This window comes from Sardina pilchardus, chromosome 15 (assembly GCF_963854185.1).
Source record: "Sardina pilchardus chromosome 15, fSarPil1.1, whole genome shotgun sequence".
Classification (NCBI taxonomy): Eukaryota; Metazoa; Chordata; class Actinopteri; order Clupeiformes; family Clupeidae; genus Sardina; species Sardina pilchardus.
Genome location: NC_085008.1, coordinates 31,137,443 through 31,161,256, shown reverse-complemented (window position 1 = coordinate 31,161,256; position 23,814 = coordinate 31,137,443). Strand labels below are relative to the sequence as shown.

The 23,814-nt window shown below is 43.6% G+C and overlaps 1 protein-coding gene across 2 annotated transcripts in view; it reads left to right on the top strand.

The window, feature by feature from the left end:
- Positions 1–1,438: 1,438 nt before the first annotated feature.
- The window catches only part of tsc22d2 (TSC22 domain family 2), a 29,762-nt gene continuing 7,386 nt past the window's right edge, over positions 1,439–23,814 (top strand). Inside the window, exons 1-2 of one of the 2 annotated variants that reach the window (XM_062555557.1) lie at positions 1,439–3,699; positions 18,167–18,512. In XM_062555557.1, the coding sequence (XP_062411541.1) occupies positions 2,099–3,699; positions 18,167–18,380 (1,815 nt within the window). In that variant the 5' untranslated portion in view covers positions 1,439–2,098 and the 3' untranslated portion in view covers positions 18,381–18,512. Of the gene's footprint in view, positions 3,700–18,166; positions 18,513–23,814 lie in introns of those variants that run through there. The other variant, XM_062555556.1, reaches the window with a different exon arrangement.

The window sequence follows — 23,814 nt, the reverse complement described above, 5'->3', positions numbered from 1 at the left end:
AAAGGCCTATTTATTCAGCATGCACTTAGTTTATTAAGCAGTTCTTATGCATTATGGTTTGTATATTATATTATTTAGCTAGTTTCATTTGCATGGCCATTGAATTGACATGGCTGTTTATTATCACTATTCTCCTTAATATTGTATTACCAACTTTTATATAGTAGCCTATACAGTCAAATATAATTATTGTATTGTTGTTATTTGTATGTCACTTTGGACATAAATGTCTGCTGAATACAATAACCATAATCATATAGCAGAGCTCACAGGCATCCTCACTACATCCTCACTACAAACAAGTCTATGCCTATTTACAGTTTTTACATTTTACATAAGCAGTTTCTCATTTATTTGAGCAAGTTGCAAATGTTTTGGTTCATCCATGCAAATTATTATGAACAATTCCCTACTGAATAGTCTCACCCCCACAACATTTAGGCATCAGCTCATGGCATAAGTCTTTACATGCAAAATGGTTGAACATGTTGTCATACTGTATGAGAATTTTGGCACAAAGAGGAACGCCAGGGGGTGTAGGCCTAGGAAGACTTCACTGTAATTCCTACAGTACTGCGTATACAGTTTCCCTAAAGAGATTGTCCTATGGTCAAATTTCTACTTCATCTCCCCCCCCCCCCCCCCCCCCCCTTGTACTATGCAGTGCTGTCTTTTCCTTTCTGTATCACAATGACAGGGTCTGTCAACAAATTAGCCTACAGTAAAAAAAAAAAAACAGTAAAGCGTAAATGTGAATATTGTCAATCAAACTTCCACATACACGAGGGTGAAACATACCATTTACAAAAATTGTCATAAAAAATGTAGCCATAGTTTACATCATCCCTCCAGAGTAGGCTACACTGTTACTGACAACATGCATTATACCATGCCATTGGGTTGCACTTGTGCACGTTAAAATGCGCTATACAAATAAACTTTACTTTACTTACTTTACTTATTATACGTAGGCCTACACAATGACATAAGGACTTGTCATTCTGATGCACTGACATGTTCATTGACTCAAATATTTCGTTTTGAGAGATGGACTAAGGATTTTGAGCAAGAAACTTTGCAGGTAATCCATGGTGTTTGTCGATTTAGCCTACTAGTTTTGAGAAATGCACGCAAATCTCAGGATGATTTGAGAAATGTACCAAAGCGACTGAGAAAAAACTGTAAACGTTTTAAATAATACTAGCTATAAATACCAATAACTAAATCAATATTTTCAGAACAAAATGGGAATCAAATGGGAATTAAATGGGAGGACAATGTAGGCTATGCGCCTATTCTGATATCTCAAAAACATAAACTTGCCTACTAAAATTGCAGCGTAACCTACTCGTATTCTTGTACGTATTCGCCTTCTACGTACGGCCAGCTCCCAGAGTACTTTGCGTGTTCTAGCCATCTTGTCGAGCGAGAGGAAGAGAAACGCCGTTAGCTTCAGCTTATGAAAATCAGCAACAGCAGCCTGTAGATGGGACGGACTGTGCTACAGGGAGGCTAAATTTACTTCCTTTCCGGTAGATATCTGCGCCTGAAGTTGGTCTTTTCTCGTCAAGAGACGGAGATGAACGCGAACTTTTCCCCACGATGTTTTACATGCTAGTTCCCAGGTAGGAGAGTGCTTTTGAAGAGGATTGAGGTGACGAACGGGCCCGCCTCAGACTGTATTATCGATAGCAGCTGGTTAGCTCTATCTGCGACAGCGGCCTTCTGCCAACTCCGGAGCCGGGACACCAACGTTAGCGACTTTACGGAACAGGCCGACTCTTACAGACAGCTTGCACTGAGTCTGGTATTGGGGAGGTAGGCTGGTATCAGGTTGGATAGCGGGGACGCCGTTTTTTAAACGTCCGAACATTTCTTTTTAGTCAGTAAAATGCAACAGGAGTGGAGAGCCATGAAGATGACGTGCAATCGTCACTTTATCAGTTACCAACTGTGAACTTGTTACAGAGTTTGCCAGCTAAGCTAACCAGCTAGCTTTTGCCATATTTCGACACTGTGCTCCTGAGTTTAGACTCAAACCTCGACACACTTTCATCTTGCTGACGGAGTTAGAGTGGGTCACATCATAGTGTTCAAAATGTCTAAAATGCCGGCTAAGAAGAAAAGCTGTTTTCAGATTACAAGTGTGACACAGGCTCAGGTGGCGGCTAGCAGCATCACTGACGACACTGAGAGTCTGGACGACCCAGACGAATCAAGGACCGAAGACGTGTCATCGGAAATCTTTGACGTGTCCAGGGCCGACTATGACCCGGAGGTGTGTGATATTAGTTCATCGGAGGAAACTCTGAACAACGTGTCAGAGACAGAGGCAAGTTCTTCTGCCATGAAGTCTCATATACCTCAGGATGTGCATATAGCCTCAGTGTCAGGTCCACCTAACGGGGGTGTTGCCTATCGAAGCACTGGCGCTGCTCATGCCAACAAGCATGTTGTAGGAGGGAATATGCCAGCGACTACGTATGCGGCGTCTACCCCGCAGTCAGCAACAGCGGTTGCCAGTCAGTACAGTACTCCGCAGCCCCCCCCTGCTGCGTCTAGTTCAACAACAACTAGCTGCAGTTCACGTTTCAGGGTCATTAAACTAGATCATGGTACAGGAGAGCCTTTCAAACGGGGCAGATGGACGTGCACAGAGTTCTATGACAAAGATTCGGAAAGTTCTTCTATCAGTAGGACTGTGGATAGCAGTAAGCATGTGGTCACCCTGGATCACAGTGTTGACAAAGACACAGTTGGTTCAGTGGCAACACACTCAGAGTCTGCATCAGAGAGTGGCTACGTGTCTGCACCCCAAGGTGAGGCGCAGAGTTATGGGATCTCACATCAGGCTTTTGGAGGGGCTTCTCAAAGCCTCGCTGCCCCTGGACTTAATGGTGTGCCTCAAGGCCCACCAACCTCCATGCATATGCAGAAGTCACCTGGCATGCCTCCTTCCACTCAGCCCCAGCAGTTTCCTTACTCCCCCCAGCAGCAGCAGCAGCAGCATCCCCCCAGCCATAACCTCCCATCAGTGATGCCCCCCACCCAGCTGGACTACAGACAACAGCAGCAGCATCAGTCGACTGTGGCACCCCAGCCTCCAGGCACCACCTCCACAACGACACACACTCTTCCTGTGGCTTCTCTCCCCATCGGAGCCCCCCTGAGCCAGGGCCCTTCGCCAGTCATGACCCCTGCTGGTGTCCCTGTCCATATGCTGGGGCTAGTGTCCCATGTGGGAGATTCGTCAGGACCTGCTGGAGGGTCTCTTTCCAGTGGACAGACAGCATCAGCTCAGGGTCTCCCGCTTCAGCAATCAGTAGGTGGAGCAGGGGCTGCTGGGCTTGTCGGCTTGTTTCAGGGTGGACATCCGCAGCAGCCAACGCAGCCCATTGGGCAGGCAGCCCCTACAGCCATGATCCCTGGCATCCTATCTGGCAACCCCATTGCCCCCCAAACCATGCCAAGTCAGGCCCTGGCAGGTGGGGTGCTGAGCCAGAGCCAGCCCCAGACATCGCGGTCAGGGGTGCCACAGAGTGAGGAGACCCGCAGGAAGTCGGATGCCCTACCTCAGTCTACTGGCATGCTGGGAAAAGACACTAGCAAGTCTGTCATTCCAGAGGGCCTGACGCTAGGAGCACCAGTTGTCAACACTTTGTTTGGGATTCCCATTACCATTGATGGGGATGAGGACAGGTAAGGATGGGTGTGGAGTTTGGGGAATGATGTCTGAGCATCCTTGTTGTGTTGTGGTGTGTATCTTCTTATGCGCACTCCTTTGGCACAAAGGGTTGGTTTGTTGGTATGGTGCTTTGTGAAACTAAGCACTTCTCTTCTGTGTACCGTGTAGTGATTTAAGTAGAAGTGTGAGGATAAGATATCACTCAATGGGAGGAGAAAATTAAGTCAAAATGGTGTCTTGCCCGTGTTGGTTTAACATTATGAGGTCACACTGCCACAAGTGAGTTTATTTTACACTGAATGCCCTCCTCAGTCAACACGTCTGTGAGCTTGTTTGTCACTGACAGTGAATATGGAAAGCCACTCTAGATTTAGTCATTAAGTAAACTTTATGGGATGGGTGGTGACTTCTGGGCCTGCCAAGCAGTGCCAGGCTTACAATCATGAGACCGGCTTAGGCGATTACTATGATTTGTCACTCCAGATTCACAATGTTGTACTACCTCTGTATGTGTAACCCTCATGTCTGTCAGATCAAAGTGTTTTATATGAATTGATGAATAGTGAGGCACCTTTTGTCATGACACGTTTTGCAGTATTAACACGCAGCCAGAGACATGGCCATATGATTGTAGTATGGCACTTTTGTAAGCATGATAGAACTGAACACAAGCTCTGGTTAGATTCTGCTTATGTATCCATCACAGTCCTTTCCTGGCATCTCAAACCTACATTCAAGCGTACTGTCAGTGTTTTTCCTTGGTCAGTGTGTGGGATTGGAATGGAGAAGGCCTGGGGGAGATGGTCTGGGCAGAGGATGTTGAGTGCGTGTCTGCATCTGTGTACGTGTTGGGGTGTGGGGGGGAGGGTTACGTGAGGTCTGACTTCATTGTCCTGACCAACCTCCCGCAACTTCAAAACCCTCCAATCTCTGTTTACTCAGGCATATTCCTCTTCTCCAACATCTTATTGACTCGATGTGTGTGTGTGTGTGTGTGTGTGTGTGTGTGTGTGTGTGTGTGTGTGTGTGTGTGTGTGTGTGTGTGTGTGTGTGTGTGTGTGTGTGTGTGTGTGTGTGTGTGTGTGTGTGTGTGTGTGTGTGTGTGTGTGTGTGTGTGTGTGTGTGTGTGATGTAGGCCGTGTGGAACAGTCTGTGCCCGTGTCCTAATCACTCACACGTGTGGTTGAGTGACGTGATCTCAGTGGCCAGCTCCACTGTGCAGTGTGTCACCACGGCCTGGCTGCCCCTCAGAGTGGTCGCTGTGCTGACTAACAGATGACTTATGTTGAAATTGGGGACTTGCCTACAACAGATTGATAGTTTCCAAATTCCTGCGTGGTATCTTTGTGTGTGAGTAATTCTGTGTGATGTCTATACAGCTCCACCGAAGTGGCTCAATCTCAATTTGTCTGGTCAATGGACACAGTGGTGTGCATGTGTGTGTCCACACACACACATACATACACGCACGCATGCTCTCTCCAATAGACCCGTACACAAAGGCACCCTCTTGTCCTCTCATACACAACTCCCGTAGTGTCAGAGGGCAGTTGTCCTCATTCATGTTTGCCAGCAGGAGTATTTGGTTGCTTGTTTTTGGTTAAGTCATTTGAGGTCCCTAGTGCCAGGTCGGTAACATGGAACGCCTCCACGCCCCCTTTCTACCCTTTCAGCACTCTACCCCCTCCTCTACTGCAACCAGAGATGGGAAACTCATGATACTCACTATTATGAAAGACAGATTGCGCCAAACACTGCCTCCAAAATGCTTGCCAAGCTTGTTATTTGCCTCTGGCCTGAGTTAGTTGAGGCAGCATGACGAGTAAGAACAAAAGATGGGTGTCAGGGGGTTGGTAGGGGTGGGTAAGTAGGAGAATACACAAAACAGGAAGAGAGAAGAAGAAATAGCAGAGAGAAAGTGGGCAGAAAATTAGAGAAGTCAAGGAGGATATGTGGGACCGGGGGGCCGTGCGTGGGTGGGGGTGTGTAGTAGAGATGGATGTAAGAGGACTCAGTTAGCAATGGGACTCAGCAAAGTCCTCTCTGGTAAACAAACTGGGCTCTGCCAGCCCTGCGGACAAGCTTGGCCTCACAGAGAAGAATGGCTGCCTTTGACTGAAATGGCCTCAGATGGATTATCTCTTTTTTTATTCAATCACTTTTTTTTTGGTCCTTCTCATATTGCACATGTTATTTATCGAGTTTGGCCCCATCTTTTAGATATGGGAGAGTGACACATACGTGCATGCTTCTCTGTATGTTTTTGAGGGTGGGGGGTAAGTTGGCCTGCCCCACTAAGCCTGTGGTTGTGTTAAGATCAAGGCAGTTTACTGCTAAAAGCTATTATCATACCCTGACATTTAGCCATTAAATGGCTGACTTGACTTGCCTGTCACTCTGTCTGAATAGGTCAGAGTGTTTAGAGTGAAAATGGGTCTCTCCTGGGCTTTGTGCTCACACCCTGGCACATAAGGGAGAAAGAGCCTTGTGTGAGTGTTAGAGGGAATAGGCTAGTCAAGAGGCCAGAGATTTGACATGAATGGTTTCCGAGTTGCTCATTCCAATGACGGACAGTCCGATTTCTGTTGTAAAGGGTATGGTCTTAAGAGTTGGCAAAAGAAAGTAGATCAGGGTAGGGTTACCATGGTGAGTTGTAAAAGAGATACTTTTCTCAAACTGAATCCTAGAGCATCCTGATTATTACGGATCCGTTATTGAGTATCAGTGGTTCTCCTCCTCTTGCTGAGCAGATGAGCAGTCATTGAACAGTCAGTTCAGCATGTTGGCAAGCTTGCTGCTTACAGTACGTCATCCGCTGAGTTTTGCTACAATGTGTCTCTCTTTCTTTCATTGGTGGCTGTTAGAAGGCGGGCGGCCAAGAGGAATGTGTACATTCTGTCCTTGGATGAGCATTCAAGGAGTTACTTGTGTATTGTTCATCAGGTAGGCTTAAGAGGAAGGTGTTGAAGGAGTCCTTGATGGTAGTGCCGGGGTGTGTGTGTGTGTGGTGGTGGTGGTGGGGGCTTGGGGGCTTACTCCATCAGTCTGTCCTGGTCTGTTTTGTTTTGTCTTGTTTTCTTCTCTCATTCACTATGATTGTTCCTTCTTTTTTCCCCAGGGATTAAAACATTATGTCAATGCTGGTAATTTTGTTTCAGAATTGTATTGGAGAGCCACCTCCACTCTCAGGCCACTGCCTAAACTGAAGAGGTTGATTATTCAACATGCAAGTTCACCCCGATGTAGAGGTTTTTTGTAACACAATATTTATCTGTTCTTAAAGAATTGCGTGTTATTTTAATAAGGAGTGGATGTGTTCAGATTCAGCGCCCCGTAGATGACCAGCTACACCCATCACCTTTCACAGTTTATTATTTTTGGCAACAGTCACATTGGCAACACTAAAGCTTTGTAGCATTTCTACTTTGGTTTCTTTTAAAACTTTTTAAAATCTGAACAGAAAGAGGTGATGCCAATTGTTCATCTTCCCCCACGACTAGTTGGTAGTCGGACGAATGCCTTTAGAGGAAAGTTTTTCCAGTGTTTGTTTTCTTGACCTTTTCAGGCACAGGGTCAGTGGTTAGGGCAGCTAACGTTTGTTTGTGTGGATGAGTGATAATGAGAACTTGTACTGAAACGAGCTTGTAAACTACCATTCTGGTGTCATGGTACAATGGAAAGGCATGACAGGCATGCTTGTTTAAAAGTATAGTTTATGGGGGGGCGTTCTGTGTGAAGGGGAGTAAGGATTGGTTCCCTTCCTGCTCCTCAGTATACTCTCTTAAAAAAGGGTTCTTGGGGTGCTATATAGAACCACACAGGCTTTAAAGAACCCCTAGGGCTTCCTTTTATAAACTCTTCAAAATGGTTTAAAGAACCATTTAGGCGTGCCATTATATGAAGCATTCAATAGAACCATTCTTAAGTCCCTTTCCCACATGACTTCTAGAAGTCACCCGGACATATTTACCCGGGTAGAGGCACGACACGGACGGTTCCCACATGAGCCTTATGTCCGAGATATGGGTAATTGTGTTAACACTGGTCCCGAGTAGGTGCCGCGAGGGGTGGGGCAATTGTCAGCACTTGCAGGGGGAGGGAGATGACGCTAAATAAATGCGTTGTTGTGCTATGTTGCCTTGATGATGAGAACTTTACATCAGATCCAAAACATTATGAAACAACAGAACAAGTAGTTAGCTCGCTAGTCAGCGGGAGCTAGCATAGGACGAAAAAAAGGTAATGCCAGGACCACACAGTAGGCTATAAACAACACGAAAATTAATAGAAAATAATGACACACCTGGAAAATATATAAACAGCACACAGCTGGGTCTGAGGCTCCTTCCCAACTCCTACAAAAAGCAACAAGAATGCTAAATAACAGCGATGCTAACTATTAGCTGTTAATCGCTAACCAATGTAATAGCCTAACTAGGCTATGCAGTAATAATCAGCTAGTTGCAAGCTAATCGACAACACTTCAAGCTATTCACGTAGCAGGTGCGAAAGCCAATTTGAGAGGCCATGAATAGCATAGCCTATTCATCAAATGACCAAAGCCATCAAACTATTCAATTCCTTTAGGCTATTCATGTTGCTTTAGGCTATTCATGTTCATGTGACGATGTTTGCAAGGATAATCCTGCCTGTCCCACAACAAACACAACAAAGTGATTGCAGTTTACATTTTTATTGTACACACAACAAAACGTCACTGTTTTCTGTACTCCAATGTTCTCGTCTGTGTTCCTACTCGTAGGGCAATGTTTATCGTTACTGTGGCAATTTGTACTTTCAGCCTCGCACCGCAAGGGCGCATTTCTATACGTCATCGGTACGCCCCCCTCACTCCACCCAGAACCAGAACTGTGCCGGCCGCGTTCCCACCTAAGTGCACCCGGGTAACATCTAGAAGTAGCACTAGGGGGCTAGTAGGGTGAGTTCCGGGTAAGAAAATACTCTAGTTCTGCGTCCCCACATACAGTCACCCGTTTTATATCCGTTTGACATCCGGATGTCTAGCTCATGTGGGAAAGGGGCTTTAGAGTGTAGGCAAATTAAGAATCCTACAAGCACTGGTCCTGTCTCTCTCTCTCTCTCTCTCACTCGCTCACACAGCTGGCACCCCCTCTTGGCTCTGGCAGCACACACAGGCAGAGAGATAGTGCAGGGCACTTTGGGAATGAGACAAGGGAGTAGCTCATTTTCCAGAGATAGCTGACCTGCCCAGACCTCCAGAGTTGAATTCCAGGGGCTCTCTGAATGACTCTGATTGTCAGATGTCCGCTGGTCCAATGGCAGGACACTCGTGCCCAACACTCCATTCACAAAGGCCCCCCCAGCCCCCTGTCTGCTGGTCCACTCCACATCGCCAGGGGGTTAATCGCTAGGTCTCAATTAGTGTTCCCTCACCCTCCCCTTCTCCTGCCCTCCACAGTCCTTTTGTGATATTGGCAAATTAGTTGGGGAATGGTCAGCATGGATATCTGTCTGCACTACGACTGACCTGGCTTTCATCTATGCCATAAACTTCAAAGCTGTCCTGTGGATTTATTTTTCTTTTTTTTCTTTAATTTGTGAGTTGTTGGATGGGCCTTTGATGGACACTTTAAAGAATAAGCAAAGACATAATTGTGGAATTTGTTTCAAGTCCGGGAGAATTCTTCTCCCTCTTGACGATCTGACGGTAAAAGGGTTTGGAAGTCGCCTAGCAAACAAACACGCAAACCAACAAAGCCTCTTTGAGCTCCTAATGTAACCTGGTTTTACATGAAGCCACACAGAATTGAATCAGTTCAGAAGTATGTCACAAGCATTTCTTAGAAGACCATAGCTGCCCCCTAAAGACTTGTGTTTATCTAAGAGGTTAACTGTGTTGTTTCCCCTCCTTTAACAAGCTCTTGGGTAGATGCTGAATGTAAAGCCTGTTTTGTATCATTTTTTAGTGCCCTTGTCAACAAGGGAGGTCCTGGTTATCACATGTTTTGTTACTCTGACAAGGACAGAGAGGAGAAGTACAGTAGTGACAAGGTGGTGACAGCAGCCAGGGTAAGAGCTGAATGAAGCGAACAGCACGTATTGTAATCAACAGATATCCTATTACTCAGTTACTGAAATGCCCCAGCCCGACTTGGCCAGAGTAGTCTGATTAATGGCACCTGTATTGCAGTGTTGAAGTTGTTATGAATGAATCTGTTTAGAACATACAATCAAAGTCACTCTACCATAATGCACCCAGCTTTACTGTGTGCAACCACCATGAAGATATTGAACTCCTAGCCTTTTGGGGTCAACCTGTTCATTCTTTGCTGTACAAGTTGATCTGAGGGAACAATATAGGCTTATTGAGGACAAGGTATTTGAAAAGAAAATCCATTTTAGTTCATCTATTGTGGCCCTGTCAGATAGGATCATGTTTCTCAAGCTGTTCATCAATGGGCAATGCATAACTTTTTGTTTGTTAGACACACCACCCATTGCTAAACCCCTTTATGACTGAACTAAAAGCAAGTTTAGGAGGTACATGGTAACAAACAGGCCCATCTGAGGTGAGATGACTAACAGTGAGCAATGAGGATGTGTGGAAAGCATGGTTTGCTGTTGACTCTGACTCACACAGGGCCTACCACCCTGGGTTTCAGCTGCTCTCTTGCATTCTAAAGTATTTCCTTTTGGAATGCTGAGGCACAACATTTAACGTGAAAAACTGATTTGCACAACAAGAGTACTAGTTTTTGTATGGGTGGGTCAGTTTGAGTCAATGATATATGGTGACCGACTTGTTAGAGACCGTCGTTTCAGATTCTGAAATGGAAGGTTTAGTCTCGCCGAACCTTACTTGAAGACTAAACCTAACTGTTACGGGACCTATTTATTCAGGCTCTTCTATGACTGACATGGTCAGTGTTACGTTCAAAGTCAAGCCAATACCCCAAAATAAGGCTGAGAATGTGAACTTGTAGCTTCAAGGCCTTTCACCTACTTTTATCAGTATGTCCTATGTACCACCATTCCTATCTACTATTCTACTTTCACTCTCTGAAATGCCCTACATGTTTCACCATATTTATCACCGAGGGAAGTCACTAGGCCCTTGAGTGTCTATATTTCCGCCTGTCAGCAGATTGGGCTTTCTGTTCCCCCCTCATGCTGTGCCAGGAAAAGGAAGTGAGTCATAAAGTTTCTAGATGGGGCAAGATACAGAATTTAATTCACAGATTTCAGTAATGGGCAGATTCTATCTTTATGGGAAGTCTGCTGTGTCAGTTTGCTGAATGGGCCTATCCTGTCGTGACAGAAGAAGGGAGAATTGAAGACTGCTCTTGCACGGTAGTGTTACTGTCCACATGGGTTGACTCATTCTTTTACTCAATTTATTTTCACCAAGGCCTGAAATTCACTCAGCAGCACTAGCCTGTGCCCATTGTATGTTAGTAGTATTTGCTGGCAGCTTGAATGATTTTAAAGTGTCATAGCACTTGGCCAAATTCAGTATCAGGTGAGCTCTTACAGTACGTCAAGCACGCTGTTTCATACAATAGGAGTCGTAATAATAGTAGTTGGAAGACTATTGATTGCCACTCTCCACCCAGCTATGCCAGCGGGAAAACCAAAAGTATTGGCTGCAGGCTGAAATGAAGTGTGATTTATATGCTTTGAGTTTAATTGCTGGTTTAATGTTATTCAGGTTTACCTTTGTGGTTGTCTTGCATTTCTTCTGCTGTGAGCCCTGAGGGACTGTTGGTGGCTGGCATCAACATCTGATGTTTTCAATCATGTGCAAATTTCTTCTTGGTGGGTCTTGTGTAACATGAAGTAGTTTCTCGTTGGCCACTAACTGGTCTGATGACGCCTGCATTGCCTGATGCTTTGATCCTGCAGTCTGATCACTAACAGAATAGTGGACTTAAGTCTTTGTCTATCCTGGAGTGACACAGGCTTTCAGTCAGAGATCCCTGAAATGTGTTTGGGTTTTGGATAGGAAGGAAATGAGCATTTGCAACATTTTTAGGCATTTCAGAAAACCCTGCTCTTAGGATTAGCCTATGTACAAGGATAACAAGTTTTAACGCCAAGTCCATAAACCTAATCTAAGCCTCAGGCGGCTTTGCATTGTTCTGTGATATCAAATGGAGTGAATGAGTTTAGATGAGGTCAGTGGTTGACTTGCTGTATATCCTTGATTACTACCGCTTCAAATCTCTCTAATACACCCTGTTAAAAACTTCGACTGTTCAGTGCTGATGGTCACCCTGAGGTTTTTATTTTTTTATCCAGAAGATATACAGTATGTATGTTAAAAAAACATTTTCAATACTAGGCACCCCACACTCCATGCATGGTAATTTTTGAAGCGTGAAGACCTGTTACTCATCAGGCATCACTTAGAATTTAGAAATATAATATATGTGTTGTAGGTCACACTTACATGATATAGTTAGGTCACTAGTCCTTTGAGTCAGTTCTTTTTTTTTTGGGGGGGGGGGGTGCTTTCAGCAAGTTCACACCTCTGCCAAAGGAGGTTATGTTTTCATCGAGTTTATCTGTTTGTCTGTTAGCGAGATAACTCACAAAGTTATGGATGGATTTTGATGACATTTTCAGGAAAAGTCTGAAATGAACCAAGGAAGAATCGATTACATTTTGGGAGTGATCTGGATCACTGTCTGTATCCAGTAGGCACTTGGCGGAGATCTGTGGTCTTCGAGTGCTTTTCTAGTTTTATGTTGTTATTTACATTTAAAGAGAAGGAAAGCTGAATCACAGCTTCATTTAGCAGGTAATGTTTCGCTTGAGCTCATGTATATACGTATATGCTCTTTCGACATGACTAGTTTCGTCTTGAATGACTGCTACAAGCATTGCCCCAAGTCTTCCCAGTGAGTCTGAAACAGTGATTTGCATTTACAGTAACCACCAGCTGATAAGTCATGGTTCATTTAGCACCAGATGTTTCATCATCATCCAGCCATTGTCATGACCACATGACTAAAGAGGAAGAGGATGGTTTTGTTTGCAATGATGGTCTGTGTCATCATGTGGTGTAGGTGGTGGTATTCATCTATGCTGTGTGCAAACATGATGCTCATGATCTTACACACTTGACTTCTACTACCATGCCCTTGTTAGTTATTCTCCTGGCAGGCAGATTGACACACACACCCTTTGGACACAAGTTGTGTTGCACCCACAGATTTGTGTTGAGCCTGTGCCCTTTAGTCCACAAGGCTCTAGGCCCTTCTGAGATTGGCCCCATTGGTTTATCCTGTCTTCCCAAAATGCCAAACCTTTGAGCATGATGTTTGACCTTCACTTTAGGTTGCAACACATTACTGCCGGTTTTCCATCATTATGAGCTATAGCTCATCCCTTTGGGGTATCTAACCCTATTGTCCAACACCATCCTCTTCTAATCGTGGCTTGATCTCTGTCCTTAACCAAGGCTTAAGATGCTGAAAAGGATTTAACTTGTGCTGTGCCTCCCCAAAGACTGCTTGCAACCTGCTTACTCCCAATAAATCCCTTAAATGGTGAGTTTTGTTTTCCTACGCCCACTCCTAAGCCTCGCTGCCGTAGGACGTCTTCTCACTTTCACGGCAAACCGTTTTTGCACATGTCAGTCGGGTGTCAGTCAGGCATTTCCTCCTTTTTTTTCCTCTTTAGGTTTTTGATACTCTAATTTCATCCTGCTCAGTGATTTCATGGGCACCCTACAAACACCCCATGCCATGAAAAGAAGCTAAAAGGCTAACAGGAGGGCATGTTATGTAATGCAGTTGGGCATATGAAAGGGCAGCCAAAAGTCTCTTTTTGTGCAGGGGATTTAATCTTAGAACAGTTCTGCTCCGGTTCTCTCAGTTCCCTCTGCCCCTGCTTTCTAAAGAGGCATTGTGGAGTGGAGCTTCTATATTTACAAAACCTGTTCTTCTCTAATCCCCTGTCAGGTCCCTGTCCCCAGGCCAACTCTCTCAATATCGCTCGCTTGCGCTTCCCCCCCCCCCCTCCCCTCCCCCCTTGTTTTTTTTCTTGCTTGCCTTTGCGCAATCTTTCTCACTCATGTTCGTCATCCATATTCATCTGCCATTGCTCCTCTCACAGTCCCCATGTCCAGGGTCTCCCTCTCACACTTGACCCTTCAGTGTGATCACCTTCTTTCCTGTACCTCATCTTAACCCCTCTAAACTCATGTTAAGACATGGAGGTGGGTGCTTCATCATTCCACGCAGTCTCACGTTAAACTCACACTTTTATTGTCAAGCACTTCTGTTCTGTTTGAGTACAGACTGAGCCAGACCTCTCAATCTGCCATCTCCCTCTCCTCTGAAATCTCCATCTCTCTTCATGGTCCTTTTTCCGTTTGCCCTTCTCTTTCTCTCTCTATCTTTGTTTCCCTGGAAGGCACGTGTACTGTCAGAATGCGCCTCGTATGAACAGGAGTCGTTGCCTGTGTTAATGACCCAACAGTCTTTGCACTTCTGAAGCAAGTCTTCTGCCAGGTAAGGCATTACCCAGCCTACTTCACAGCCTGGGGTCGACAAACGTGTCGAACAAATCGGCACTTGCAAAGAATGCGCCTGGTTTGCTCCACAGGTCATGGCTATTTGGGTCATTGCGCTGTTGTAAATTACTGTCTGCCCTGAAGGTGTCACGTGCATGCACACCTCTGCAAGTTATAATCTAAAGCATGCGTTTTCAGTGATGTCAGCTAGTGAGGAAATGGGGCATTCTTCATTAAGGCAAGACACTACAGGTGAATAGGGTAACATTTTGAAATAAGACATCACCATGAAACTTCCTCAGTTGATTACATACACAAAAAATATATAAAAGTATAAAACAAAATGTAATTTTGTATGTTAAATCATGCAAATTAGGCATTAAATAAAATGTTGGACTTATTTTTGGTATATAGATCAGACCATATGAAGCCAGGTGCAAAATTATTCTTTCATTTTGTTTACAAACAAGATTGAAAAGAGCGATTTTAGGATACATGCTTTCATTTCCTAGGAAATCAAAATATACTGTCCATAGCCTTGATGATTTACTGTCCATAGCCAAATGATTTTTGCCATGTTTTTTTTAATTAAACTTGCCAAAAATTCATTCACACGTTTATTCTTACGCTGGAATTGGAGTGATACAAAAGTTTGATGAATCACACGTGAGCCCCGTCGTAAGATGATTTCTGCGCTCAGATGTACTCAGATGCTGGTTTCTACGCTCGGTTGATGAATGAGGGCCAATATGTTTCGTATCATGGTCGCGGTAGTGCATGAAACATTAGAATGCTAACTTGTGGTGAGTTTAGGAGAAATGTTAAGCCGCGAGTAGACTAAAGGTAATGAAATAAACACCTAAATGTGTAAATCGGACTTTGTTGTTGTAGTGTGAAAGAATACATGCTAAGGTAGCAGACTAGCCCAAAATCTTGAAATTGGCCAGTGCATGAAAAAACAATGTTTTCACCTGCCGTGTCTCGCCTTAGGACTAGCAAGATCACACTTGAAGACAATCAAATATGGTTAAATATTGGTGGGGGACAGTGTTCTGTTGAACATCAAAGTTATTGTAGTTCATGGGATTCCGCTCCCTAATGAATCATTGTGTCATCAGGGGATTCCTGACATGTTGCTCAACCTATGGTATTTTCATTCTGTTGCCCAGTCAAAACCAGATGATGAATATCTGTCCTGATTCTCATGTATTATTTTAACACCTTTAGCAAGAAAGTATGTAGAGAATTTGTCACTTTGTTTGTGGCAGGTTAAACTCAACATTCACGTTGGCCCACTTCTCGGTCACTACTCAAAGAAAGGCGCCAAGCTGACCCACTATCTCTCTAGGACTGAATGGATGGCCCAGTCCTCAGCACGCCTCCAGCGCTCTCTTTAAAGTGCTCCGCATGAAGGTGCTGACATGAGTGCACCAACATTGTCTGTCACTTGCGCGTGCGCACACACACACACACACACACACACACACAACACACACAACACACACACACACACACACACACACACACACACACACACACACACACACACACACACACACACACACACAAAAACCAGCTCCAAAAGCATTCATTAAACCGTGGATTTTAACGAATGGCGCTGACAAAGATAGAGCTGAATTGTAATCTACGAGGTGGCGGCAAAAAGTTTCTGTGGTGATGTGTGTGGGGTAAGGTGGTTCTAGAAACAACAGAATCTAATGTAATCAAATGTGAAAAGCAGAGTGGGCCGTTCCATGTCTGCACCTATGTGCGGAGGCTTTAACGCGCACCTAGCCCAAGATGCCGACCTCTGGTCACTGTTCTGATTTTTCAGAATCATCTTGATTTTTTTTTTTTTTAAGACTCTCTCACTCTTATCAGCCAGTATCTGGTCTTTCTTACTCTCGTTTACACGCTCATCCTGCAGCATCATTTCTCCTCTCCTCGAAAGATACGTGATAAAAGATTGAACTTAGGTTGAACTGTTTGGTGCAACCTACATTATCAAAATAGGTTGAACTATTGAGACCGTGAATAGGTTCACAGTCCAGGTTTCACTCTCTCCACGCACAAAAGGACTGACCTCACCTAGTCCTCCCAGCCCACTCTGGAGTTTTAACCCCAGTACCCACCTGTGTGTTGGCCATGCTCTGTCAACATTGGGGCCCTCTGCTGGGAGGGCATGTAGCCTGATGGTCCTTCTAGGCATGTCCCTCTCAGATCACCAATTGTGGATATGAGAGGAGTGGCCTCTTTGTTAACCATTTGTGGAGGGTATGTAGGCTAACTACTTGAGAAAAGGCCATGTCTCTCTCCTACGAGCAGCACCTCTTTATCATTTTGTGGGGGCTTTGTTGGCCTACCTGTTGAAAGAGCCCACATTCTTTTCTGTTTTAGAGACTTCAGTCTGAATACATTGAGGGGAAGTATTCCTTTGCTAACCAATGAGTTGTGTATGCTATGAATCAATCATTTTAAGAGAAGCTGGACTGTTGAGTATTTCTTTTATAGGGGCTTGGGCCTTGCTGAAACAGCTAGGCCCTCCGCTTTTAGGAATAGTTCCTCATAGACCATTTTAGGAGCTGGCCTTCTCGGAACCCTATCCTCTAAGGTTCCTCATCTCATCTGTAAAAGAGAACTGCAGCTAGTCTGAATTCTTTTATGCAATAAGGATGCCTGTTTTCTGAATTTTATCACATTATTTGACCTCAAGAAATGCTACATGTTTTGTTATTTATACAGTATATCCATTGAAGCCAATGGTATGACAGTTACAGGCAATTCTGGAACATGTGACTTGGGTGGTGAAATAAGCACTAAAATGATAACGCATGCTATAATAATAGTATAATGCATGCAGGCTAAGATAGTCACACCTCAAAGTGCATTATTGGCAGTTTTTTTTTTTTTTGTAGCCTAGATATTTTTTGACTCAACTTTTTTAAGTTTGTTTCCAGAACTCCTCTCTCACTGAATTTCAACATCATATGATACAGTCTGATACAATCAGTACATAAACCTCAGTTACTAATTGGTTATGGTGTTTATAGCTCCGTTGGAAAGATTAAATGCTTTGAAACAAGCATTGTTTTATTGCATCCCCTTCTGTGAAAGCATTTATCTGGTCCATTGTGGTTGTCTCGATTGTTGTTCCAACCATCACTGTTTTTTTTTTTCATTAAATGTTACAGCTTGACAATGGTAAATCACAGTGCAATCAGAGTCTGCAGTCCTGAATAGGGCTGGGACAGTAACTGCACTATACCGCGGTCACATGACTTCTGTGGCGGGTCTGAGCTCGTCGTCACCATCATCACCGCATAAAAATAAATGCATAAATAAATTCTTGTGAAAGATTGGCCTGCACGTGTGCACTGCCGGGATATGTTATGTGAGGGATCATGTGAAATTTGGCTAGAAAAGAGACATAACTGTTCAAAGCGGTATACCGCCAAGCTGTGGGAATGTGTTGCTTTTCAACCGTGATAAAAACATCCACACTGTCCCAGTCCTAGTCCTGTAACTATTTAATAGGTCTGCGGTATAGTACAGTGATCCTTTTTAAAACATGATATAAAGTTAGAAACAAAGAAAAAAGGCAAAACTTAATGAGTATCACAGCCAGTCACCTTTAACACGAAAACAGCTTGACGGTAGATGGAGAAATCACTGCAAGCTTTAAGCGGTTAGAATCATTACAATTTTGCCCATTTTAAAGCACTATCCTTTTTTTGACATGAACACTTCAACCCAAAATGAGATTTTGTTTTTGTGTATGATGCTCATGACTGGTGCAGGTGAATAAAAGCTTATAATGTGTTGGTACACACTTTTTTTGCATGCTTTCTATTCAATCTATTATTTCGTTTTTTTCCTTGCTTGCTTTCCTCATCTGATTTGTATCTTACATTTTCCACCTGATCCTGTCTGTTCTGGTAGTAATTCTTTCCTCTTATGTCTGATTCCTCACTGTCAAACAGGAACCCATCTACGGCTTTCTACCAAGCCTTCCCAACTACCAAGTTGCGGGAGTTAAAGCCCATGGGTGATAGGTATGACTCTGTCTGTGTTTGCATTTGGAATATTGATGTTTTAGTCACATGGGAATGGGCCTGTGTGGAGCATGCCATCATGGTTCTCTCACTCTCTCTCTCTCACTCACATGCATCCGCAGGGTTTTCTCAAGGTTGTTGACACTTCGGATGCGGTAATCTCCCAGTCATAAGACACAAGCGGTCAGGTTTCCTACGGCCAGCCCAAACCAGTATAAGTTCTGTGGGCTGATGCCAGAGTTGAGGTCTGTAAATAGCAAAACCGACATATGAAAATTATGGAAGAAACCTGAGAAACCTTGCACCGTTTTTGTAAGCTCTGTGCAGACCCAGGAAGGGACTCAGTTTTATGAGCTGCGAGGTCACCTTAAGTGGCCCCTCCATCACCATATTGGAGTCCTGTTGCAGTAAAGACTCGAGTTGGGCACAGAGTAACAAAAATGACAGATGAATGTGGGTAGATACCCCCCCCCCCCCCCCCCCCCCCCCCGTCCTTTGGGAGGACTTAAACCACTGGTCTACTAATGGCTTCCGATTCCTAACAAAGTTAATGATACTCATTGAAATCTCCATAACATTCTGTAAAGCCCACCTATCCGTCAGTCTTGTATTTGCAACTTTTAAAAAATATTGTATTATTTATTTATTTTATTTTTATTACCATTGTTTGTTGTTGTCATCTTTGATGTAACTCGCATTGTGGTGAATAGTTGCCTGGTAATGTACATTAGTCAAATGGGTGCATGTACAGGTGTCCAATTATTTTGTTTGTGTCACTGATGTGGTGTGACAGACAGGGAAACAAACTATTTACTGCCTTATGATGAATAAGTGGAATGAGATGAAAGCCTTTCCAAATGGGCTTCATGTTCCATCATGTTTGTTTTGGAGAAGCAGCTTGCCATCCACACATTTCTGAATGGTGTGTTTGTGATATTTTGCCAGTGTTTGTTTGCATGTCACATTAGGAAAATTTTTGCTTAGTGTGCCCTAGTACCCTAAAGTCGGTTGGTTTAGTCTTAAGTTTGTGACTACTGAATTATTCATTACTACAGCGAACAATTCTGACACGTGTCTGTGGACTGTAAACTTTTTTTTAATCAAATGGAGCGACAAACAGTTTTATGTAAATTGAGGTAGGCCTAGTTAGTTCAACATCTTTCTGGGTAAGACAAAGCGACGGTACACAATCAATGTGAGCTGGAGATCAAGTTTAGAACTCTGAACTTGGACTTTAAGATGGGTTTAACATCAGATAGCCTAGGTCAGTGTTGGGCAAACATCAAAGCCTTGAGGGTAAACAAAATTCTATAACTGTCATTTATGCATTCTGTCCAGTAAATTGGCTACGGAGTCCATTAATCTTGTGAAACTAAGGCCAGCATTTTAAAACAGAAAAACACATGTATTTGTGAAAATGTGGATCTAGATCTCCAGAATGTTGGTCTTTTCCAATTAAATCTTGAATTACATTTAGACAATGGGGATTGTGTGTCCTCATGGCATCCGCAACCCCCTACCCCTTACCGCAGATTCTCAGGAGATGTGTTAAGAGCATCATGTCCCTTAGACCCTGTGAGGTCAAAGTTCCCTTGTCTGAAAATGTCGTCTTTTTTTCCCCTCTCTCCTCTCAATGGCCCTCATTTATCAACAGAGCGTAGAAACCAGCCTATATCTGAGCGCAGAAATCATCTTACGACGGGGCTCACGTGTGATTCATCAAACTTTCGTATCACTCCAATTCCAGCGTAAGAATAAACGTGTGTTGATAAATGTGGCGGCTGGAAACAAGCGTGATTTAAATATCACGCCCCTATATTATGCTCGTTTTAATGGCCTCTCCCCTAGAATTTACGACATTAAGGTGCATTATACGTCCAAAAGAGATCATTACTGATCTTGAGCCACAGTGACGTCCAGCTGAACCTTGTTAATTTTGACAGCTAGAAGCTGTCATCAAGGAAGGCGGGAAACTAGAGCTATTTAAGCGCAACAGACTTTATTTTCGCAGAGAGAACGCATCATACTATAACATTAATTACTAAACCGTACGACACTGAAATTTGCCCTTTGAAAATAATTGTAATTATATATGCCTCGGCCTAATTCATGAATGTTGCGTTTGCCAAAGAGAAAGTAATCATCGCCTATGGCTATTCTAAGCCATGACGTGTCAATATAATATGCTACATTACAGCAAATAGGCTGCACATGTACAGGAAAGGTGTTATGTCCATCAATTCAACTATTCAACTTTCTATGCACCGCCGATTTACTGCTGCGCGATGCTATGCCGCCTGAAAAACTTGCGTACACGATTTGAGACTAGACGTGAGATTTGAGTGTAGCCACCGATCACGTTCACATCATAAATGCCATACTTTGTGTGGAAACAAGCGTATGCCTGTTTTACCCGTTTTTGGTCGTACGCACGTTTCATAAATGAGGGCCAATGTCTTTCCCAACATTGCCTTCACACACTTTTTTGACTGACAGTCGATTTACGGGTTTGTTTTATCACCACTGTATTCCCTTGAGGGTTCTCAGATTAGTAATCCTAATGGTATGAGTTTTGAGCTTTAGCCAGTAAAGACATCAAATGCGGGCATGTCATCCAAACAGAAGCAGTTAAATATTTGACTATGTGCTTGTTGTTATGCTGAGACTTTTGATTTGGCCTATAGGGCTGTGAGTCACGTTGTGGCTTTTTTGATCTTGGGCTTTTATTTCGCAGCCTGTACTTGCCTGGCTTTTGTTTCCTGAATCTTGTTTCCTTTCAAATGTGTTGGAAAAGGTTTTTTTGTTTCCCTGATCTCATACGGTGAAACGGGCAACTACAAAAGAGAAGAAAAGATCAAACCATCGTTTAGTCAAGTTGATTGTTGTCCCTCCTGCCCCCCCCAACATTTACGTTATACGTTTTGTTCAGCAGAGCTGAGCAAACAAATATCCCAGTTTATGTTTGGTCTGTACATATCACTTGTTAGGTCATGCTGTTCATAAAAATGCTTCATCCCACATCAGAGCTGGGGTGTCATGAGGCCAATGGCCTAATGTGTCTGCTCAACTCTCATCTCGAATTCGCCCAAGCCAATGGTTCTTTCTGCCATCATCCACCCGTGGATGAGTTCATTTTTGATCGTTTAATTGGATACGACCATGTTTATCCTCTCTGTAAACATTCCAAGAAGACTGCAGTGATGTCTGGCTGAAAGGAGACCATTGTCAGGACTGGAATGGGAGAAAAAATGAGGCGGCCGTAAATGGGACCAGAGGTAGCGGTTTTTATAACCCTGCCACCCAAATAAAAGATTTTGTGATTATGGGTCATAAAGTAGGGGAAAGATTTAAGTGTCTGCTAAACGTACCTGAGTAAGTCCCCATTTAGTAAGGGGTCAGTAATTTGCTCCAGACTTGTGTCTGGTCTAGTGATTGGATGGCAAGAGGAGGTGTGGCATTGTACACACTGTCTAGCAGTAGGCTGTGCAGTATGGTGTAGGTTAGCCGGTGACTAGTTTTAAAAGGTGCACTCTAATTAGATGAGTGAGCTGTGAATGCCACATTAAAGGTGCAACACTTACCCACGCTACACATTCACAGCTTCTGAAGTAGGTCAGAAGTGGACAGTTCAGAGAGAAAAGAAAGATTAGTTCTCAGTAACTCTCAGAAGATGTTTTCCTGAGTGTTATAGCATTCTATGAATTGGCATTGAGTCATATTTGTAACAGAATTAAATGTAATATCATTACGAAGAATTTGAAAATTAAAGGGAAAAAAATAGCAAATTAGTTGAATAAATCATATATGTACCTGGGCGGTTGTAGCAAAGTGGTGGTGGGCTAGTAGACAGTAGATTGAAAAGTTATGGGATCAATTTCTGGCTTTTGTCACTGTGTCCTTGAGCAAGACACTTACCCCCAAGTTTATCAGGGGACATTGTAGTTCCTTGTCATAGAATTGACATGTGTAAGTCGCTTTGGATGAAAAATGCCTGCTAAATGAATAAATGTAAATGTCCCATACACTTCCCTTTAATTTGTGGTACTCATCAATGCAAATGCTTTGCTTATTCAGTGATCACCCGACTGCCCAACACCTCAATAATAACCATCTAAAGGTGTCAGGCTCTCACACTAATGCCTGGTTGTAGAAAACTAGTCGTCCCAGTACAGGCACTTTCTGCAGTGCTGTTAACACCTTCTTGCACCACATGGGAAGGGCTAGTGAAAGGGCACACTTTCTATGGGAGTCAGTTTAAGCAGAGAACTCTGCAGCACATTTCTCCGTTTACTAAATACAGAATGCCTCTTGAAAGCACCTAAGCTAAGCCAAGAAATGTATTTGGGGGTGTAGATATGACCATCAATTTGATGAAGGGTTACGCAAGAGACCTAGGCTTTCCTGAAAGGAGGGGTGGTATTTGCGGGGTTGGTGTATGGCTCACTCAAACAACCTTCGACCTTTATTGGCCAAGCATTAAGACAAGGACGAAGAAGGCAAGACATCAAAGAGTAGAGATCACATAAAAGCACGAGAACACATCATTTTTTTTCTTAATTCTGCGAAAGGACCTTCTACACTACCAACATCCAAGTGCACTCTGGAAAGACAAGGCCAGTGCTTTTCTTTCCCTCCAAAAGAAAACGAATGAAAGTAAAACAGAAGACTAAGGTGCCCTAAAACAACTCTGGGGACCCTTTTTGCTCCACCAGATGGGGCTATGTCCTCCCCTAAAGTACCCTAAAGCCAGTCAGGTGGGGGTTTTTTTGTGAATTTGCAAAAGATTTTTGTAGCTGCATGGAATTTATCAGGACTAGGATTAATTAGTTTACACTTTAGTACGTTTTTTTTTTTTTTTTTACCATAAATGGTACCATAAATGGTACTGCATTGAGAGAACGCCCATTAAAGAAAGCATCTGCTCACAATAAGCAGCAAAAAACCCACAAAAGGTACAATTTATTAATTATGGTCTTAGATTTAGATCTAAATTTAAGTTGTGTGTTTAAAGTTAAGTCTCATGCAGTCCAATGTTTTTGTCACCTTTTCATGCATTTTTTTCATGCCATGTCTATCAGGAATGTAATAGTCAAATTGTGATTAGGCGGTGTTTTAAATCCAGTGTCAACTTGTGGTTAATGTTTCTTCGAGATAAAGTGCTCAAGTAATTTAAAAGGTGCCCAGGCTCTATGTTGTTTCAGTCAAGTGTGATGTGGCACCCATGCCCTCAGACTGCCCCCGTGACTACTCTCACCCATAACGGCCAGTGGCGTTTTCAAAAGTGTGTGTGTGTGTGTGTCTACTATTGTGTTGATTTCTCAAAGAAATAAGGTTTGTGTGCTGGTCGTATCAAAACATCCCTGAGGAGTGCAACCCTGTCTGGCCTCAGGCGATGTGGCCAACCACGGGATGTCCGTTCCTGCCCCGGCCTCTCCACCTGTGCCCTTGCCCAGCTGTTCATGAAGGCTCCGCACAGATTATGCAACAAGAGTAAATCGTGGGGAGCGAATTAGTGCTCTGGCTGTATTTAGGAAACCTCTGACTCTGTTTACAGCAGCGGACTGGAGGGGGATGAA